Here is a 5868-nt window from a genome sequence, read left to right as displayed (position 1 = left end):
TCACCGCCACATGCTGTCTGGGACCGGCGACTTCCTGCGCCCACCGCCCGCGGGTGGTGGCCCACCCGTGACCCTCCCCGTCCGCGGCTCTCGGCGCTGGGACCCCCGCCTGTGCGGAGGAGGTCGCGACGCGGCGGCTGGCGGGGACGTCGGGAGCCGGCTTCCGGGCGGGGGCCCGTGCGCGGTTGGCCGCGACCTCCTGGAAGGCCCTTGGGGATAGGTGGCTGCAGAGCGCACCCTCGTCCCCCAGGAGCCCTGGACGCGGTGTTCTCTGCGGCCCGACTGGGCTGGGGACTGGACGGGAGCCCCCCGCCCCCCGGGACACTGCGGGACAGGAAGGGGCACGCCCCACTGCACGGCGCGCCCGTTGTCGGGTGTGACTTTTTTATGAGCACACTTGTCACTTCCGTAGTTCCAAGAAACAGCGTAATGAGCCTCAGAGCAGGGGCTGTGGCGCTGCCAGGCCCGGGACCTGCTGGTCCCCAGGGTCCACCCAGCCGCGTGGCCCGCCCCTTCCGCCCCCACCGCTCCGTGGCAGTGCCTTGGTCGCATCGCACTTGCTGATGGCTGGGACACCGGGCCGTTCTGCCAGGGCCGGGGCTGGTGGCCTACAGGGTCAGCTGGACCCTCTCCCAAATCTGCTTCTGGCTGCAGACAGGAACGGCTGCTCCCCAGAGAGCACGGGGTTGGCGGCAGGAGCTTGAGGTCCTCCCGCGACCCCCACAGCCTTTCCTCACCCTGCCCCGGCCCCTCCTGTGCTGAGGTCTGAGAACCAGGTGTGGGGTCCTGACCGCATCCCTCCTCGTGCAGCTGCTCGCGCTCCCGGCCACCAGGACGTCCCTCCTTAGGGTGCGGTGTGGCGTGGTGGACAATGGTCTCCTGGGAGAGCCTGGGTCACCCCCGCAGCCTGTTACCCCAGGTGAACCGCAGACCCCGGCTCAGCTGCTGACCGGAGAACAGTGGCCCTTGTCCGGCTGCCTGGGTGGGGGCTGGGGTGCCAGCCCCGGCTGTCCCTGGCAGAGAACGGCGCCCGCCCACACCCACCAGGCGGCACCGCGGGTGGCATTGTCCATTCACCCTGCGCCCCGCTGCTGAGAGCTGCTCTGCTCCGGGAGCCGCTGTAAAGAGCCCACAGCCCCTCACCCAGGCCTAAAGGCCCTGCTGCCTGGGGGCACGCGGTCACCCCCACAGCACACTGGCCACTCAGAGTCGCGCTCCCGGGCACCATGCCCATTCCTGCCCCTGCCCCCTCCACAGCCAGGTGCAGGGAAATTGCGCCCCTCGCCCCCATCTGCCCTCCAGACAGACATGCTGCTGTCCCTGCACCACTCATGGGTCCTCTCATAGCCGGGGGCGGGGGACTGCCTCTGTCCCCGCGTCATTGGTCCCTGGGGGGCCTGGAGCAGGTGTGCTGGCCATCCTCCTCTGCAGAGGCTTGGCCTTCCTTCCCATCCTGTTTACTCCCGTGGTCCCCTCTCAGGGGCTTTGGCACATCAGAGGTGCTGTCTGACCCACAAGCTTTTCTTCTGTGAAGCAGGCACCACAGTGTCCACCCGGTTGAACATCCAGGGCAGCTCCCCAGCAGGCCTGGAGGGAGATTCACCTAGAGGGAGGCCCTGTCTCCTGCTGCCCCCTCTCAGGAGACCCAGCCACCATGTGGACCCAACCGTGGCCCTCTGCTCCAGGCACTGCCGGGTCAATCCGTGAGGGTCACAGGGTCCCACCAAGCCCCAAGAGGGCACAGGTTCAGCATGGCCCCCCACTCCGACTCCCCAACTCTCATGGCCCCTAAGGCGGGTCCAGCCCCCACCTGGCCTGTGGGGTGAGCAGCACTGAATTCCTGCCCCTGCTTGGCCCAGAGACCTCATTGCAGGAGGGTAAGCTGTAGCTCCCATTCCCAGGTGACAGGGTAGCCTCCTGGCCCAGGAGAGCCTGCCCTCCCGGACCCCCTCCCCACTCAGACTGCCCAGGCCCCCATGGCTGGTGGTGACAGGAGACAGGATGGGGAGCTTAGGGGCCACTGTTATTGTGTCAAGAGGAGAAAAGGAAAACAACCCTGTTTACGGAAAAGTCGCGTCCGCTGCTGCCGGCCAGTGGCCTTCCTGGGGGGGACAGAGGTCCTTTGTTGGGAAAACAGGAAGTGAGGATTTCCAGGACCATCAGGCCACCCGCCGGCCGCCCGCCCTGGCTTCCGCCGATTCTCGGCAGCCACCAGCTGCCCGTCTGTTCACCCACTTTTCTGTCCATCCCCGTAACTGTGGGGCCCGGAGTTCTAGCTTTGGGGCAAAGCTGTCAGTCAAAGCACAACCGCATGGCTGGGGGGAAGGGGCTCACCTGGAGGCCGCTTCCTCCTCTACGGTGCCCCGAGTCACACCGGGACAAACACCTGTGCACTACCCTCTTGGGGCCCAGCTACGGGTACAGCCGTGAGCTCAGCGGCCCGGCCGGGCCCTCTGAGCGATGCCACCCGCAGGCCCCAGACCCACTCAGGAAACCCGCTGAGAAACCAACCCCCTGTTGTGAGCCAGCCACAAGCCAGGATACAGGTGGGGTGGGGTCTCTGCTAGGTCACAAGAGCTCAGGGCCTGGGAGCTAGAATCAAGGACCCTCATACAAGGAATGCCCCACACGGAAGGGCCAAGCCAGGCTTGGGGAAGGCAAAGTAAGACAGGGGGCTGGGTGGGGTCTGGGGCCAATGGTCGCTGCGTCCCTGGTACTCAAGCCCACAGCCCGCATGCTGTTCACTAGCTGCACCCACCAGGGTGTGAGCAAGTGTGCACATGTGCACAAACATCACACAGGCACACACACTCGACAGTCACACGTGCACACGCACACATGTGTGCACAGGGGCGCACCAAGCACAGACACACATGTACCTGTTGTCAGCACTGTCACCCCACCCCATGTGCAGGACATGAGCAGCTGCACCCCTCCTTAGCAGCTTCTGCTGGGGGAGACCCAGGAGCTCAGCCGGCCTGCCCTGCCCCACAATGTGGGCACTGGCCCAAGCTGGCCTGTGTGGGTTGCCCCACCCTGGGCAGCTATGAAGAGCCACAGGGTGCCTGGCGCTGCGCGGGAGCTGGGCCAGCGGTGCTGTGCCGGGTGACTGTGCCAGGGGACTGCTGTCCACCCCCAGCCCGGGGATGCTCTGATTCCCTGAGCAGGCTTCCTGTGGGTCAGAGGCGGGCCAGCACTGCAGCTCCACCATGACCTCGGTCCTGCGGTGGGTGCGGCATGGCACAGGCATGCTGGGGGAGGGGTGTCCAGATCCAACTGGGTTCATAGGAGGGCAGGTGGCCCCTGGGACCCTCGGTCCCCTAGTGTGTGCTGGCACCCTAGTTGTCCTGGTGCCGTCCCTCTGCCCACCAGCACTCCCCTCCATCCACACGCCCAGCCTGTCCTGAGGGACTGCATCTCTGGGGAGTGGAGCAGATGCCATGCTGCCACAAGGGGGGCCACTCTGTCCAGGCCCAGCCAGCTGACCCCTGCCCCTGCCCCCACATCTTCCTTGGGCTGGTGGTGGGTTGGTCTCTGGACCCTCACCCAGCTATTCTGGGGTTTTCTGTCATTCTTCTTTTTAATCAGCAGCTCCTGAAGAAAGGAGAAGGGCGCACAGGTGCTCAGCCTGTTCATGTCGGCCCTGTGCTGGTGGGGAAACTGAGGCTCAGAGAGTGATCTGCCAGCACAGGCAGCAGCAGTGGAGCTGGGGTGGATACTAGTAACCTAGACGGCCTGGACACCTCAGTCTGCACCATCAGGACCCAGCCCTGCCAGGCACTGTGGGGGCTGCTCGCAGGCTGGCAGGGGTAGGTGGGGAGGTGAGAGCTCCCCCCACACAACCCCAGCAGGGGCTCCTTGGAGCAGGAGCTGACCAGCAATGGCCCTGGCCCATGGGGGGCTCAGTCAGGCTGATGGACACCAAAGGTAGTTGCGGGCCCATCCACGGGATGGTGGAGGTGGGCTTCCAGGGGCTGGACTCCCCCAGGAGACCCCAGCCCTGGCGGAGCTGAGGAAGGCCCAGCTGGATATGGTGTCCCAGGGAGCAGAGTGTGGAGGGAGCTGCAGGGAGGAGACCACAGAGAGGATGGGGCAGATCCGGAGCTGGACGTTACCCCTGCAGGGCAGGAGCTGCACAGAGGGGCTGTGACCGGGGCTAGGGGACCCTCTGCTGCCTCCTGAGCACATTGTGGGCCTGGGATGGGGGCTGTGACATTCCTGGCTCAGAATGAGGGGTCTTGGAGCAGCATGGAGGGGTGTGCTTCTACTGGAGCTGCTGGGGTTTGCAGAGACTGGGGTGGGCTGTGGGAGGATGATTCCAAGGTTGGGGTCAGAATGCCAGGTTGGGGCAGAGGGTTCGGGGGTGGGGGCTGAGTTTGGGTGAATTGACCTCGATGTGCCTGAGCACTGAGTGACTCCTGAATGTCAGCCTCTTTCTGTGGGAGACACGGAAGTTGAGGGTACGGGGAGAAATGGAAGTGTTGCGGGAAGATGGAGGCAGGGAAGGGACTAGGCCCCTCAGAGAGCATAGCCCTTCCCCCACTGCTCAGGCCCAGTGTCACGGTCCAGGTCCAGTGTCCATGGTTCAGGTCCAACATCTGTGGTCCAAGACCATCATCCATGGCCTATGTCCAGTATCCATGGTCTAGATCCAGTGTCAGGTCCAGGGACAGAGCCTTTGGTCCAGGTCCAGGTCCAATGTCAGGTCCAGGTCCAGTATCATGGTCCAGGTCCAGTATCCATGGTCCAGGCCCAATGTTATGGCCCATATTAGTGTCCATGGGCCCAGTGTCAAGTTCTCACTGGGGAGGTGATCTCACAAGTTCTTACACTGTAGCCTGCAGTATGTTCTCCACCGGGGAGGTGATCCGTGTTCTCTCATGAGGGGGACCCATGAGCCACACTGGGCCAGGCAAACACAGGTGCTTAGTGCAACGTGGGCTGTGATCCCTGCGGGCCCCAGATCCCTCCAGAGCCTTCCTGAACCTGAGGAGCCCACAGACTGGAGAGGGCACAAGTGGCTTTTTGAAGAGTCAGAAACCTGCAGCATGTGAGAGAAGGAAGGGGAGGCAGAGCCGTCCTCAGTGGCATTTGCTTGGTGAGAGGGGACACCGAAGATGTCACCTTGGACAGCAGGGCGGCTATGTGTGTCCGAAAAAAGAAGCAGCCACCTGAGGACTTGGCGGCTTGGCTGCTCCCAGGGCAGTGCCTGCCCCAGGGACACCTCATCTGCATCCATGCACCCACCTGTCCACCCATCCATGTGTCCACTGTCCATCCGTCCATGAGCCACCCATCCAGCCATCTGCAGTGCTGCAGACCCATAGGTTCCCCAGAGAGGTTCATTTGATGGTGAAAAACTAAATGAACCCCCCTGTCTATCCAGCCATCTGCCCTCCGTGCCTGCATCTGTGGATCTGGCACAAGTGGGCTCTTGGGAAGAACTACTTATGAAGATGAATGAGTGAATGAATGAATGAGCAGTGAATGATGAATGAGCAGTGAATGATGAACGTGAGTGAGTGAGTGAATGAACGAGTGAGTGAGTGAGTGAATGAACGAGTGAGTGAGTGAGTGAATGAGTGGACGTGTGAGTGAATGAATGAGTGAGTGAGTGAGTGAGTGAATGAACGAGTGAGTGAGTGAGTGAGTGAATGAGTGAATGAGCGAGTGAGTGAGTGAATGAGTGAGTGAATGAGCGAGTGAGTGAGTGAATGAGCGAGTGAATGAGTGAGTGAATGAGTGAATGAACGAGTGAGTGAGTGAGTGAGTGAATGAACGAGTGAGTGAGTGAGTGAATGAGTGAATGAACGAGTGAGTGAATGAGTGAATGAGTGAATGAACGAGTGAGTGAGTGAGTGAATGAGT

General features: G+C 62.5%; 1 protein-coding gene across 1 annotated transcript; it reads right to left on the bottom strand.

The window, feature by feature from the left end:
* LOC103587495 (basic salivary proline-rich protein 4-like) lies at positions 1-1382 on the bottom strand. Its single transcript, XM_008568968.1, has 2 exons — positions 1144-1382; positions 1-889 (listed from the first exon to the last, which is right to left on the bottom strand). The coding sequence occupies exons 1-2, from the start codon at positions 1380-1382 to the stop codon at positions 1-3; spliced, it is 1128 nt and encodes a 375-aa protein (XP_008567190.1).
* Between the last annotated feature and the right edge of the window lie 4486 nt (positions 1383-5868).

Source organism: Galeopterus variegatus, unplaced genomic scaffold, assembly GCF_000696425.1.
Source record: "Galeopterus variegatus unplaced genomic scaffold, G_variegatus-3.0.2 Scaffold454, whole genome shotgun sequence".
In the NCBI taxonomy this organism is placed as follows: domain Eukaryota; kingdom Metazoa; phylum Chordata; class Mammalia; order Dermoptera; family Cynocephalidae; genus Galeopterus; species Galeopterus variegatus.
The sequence above is the reverse complement of the archived record's forward strand: the minus strand, read 5'-3'. Positions and strand labels throughout refer to the sequence as shown.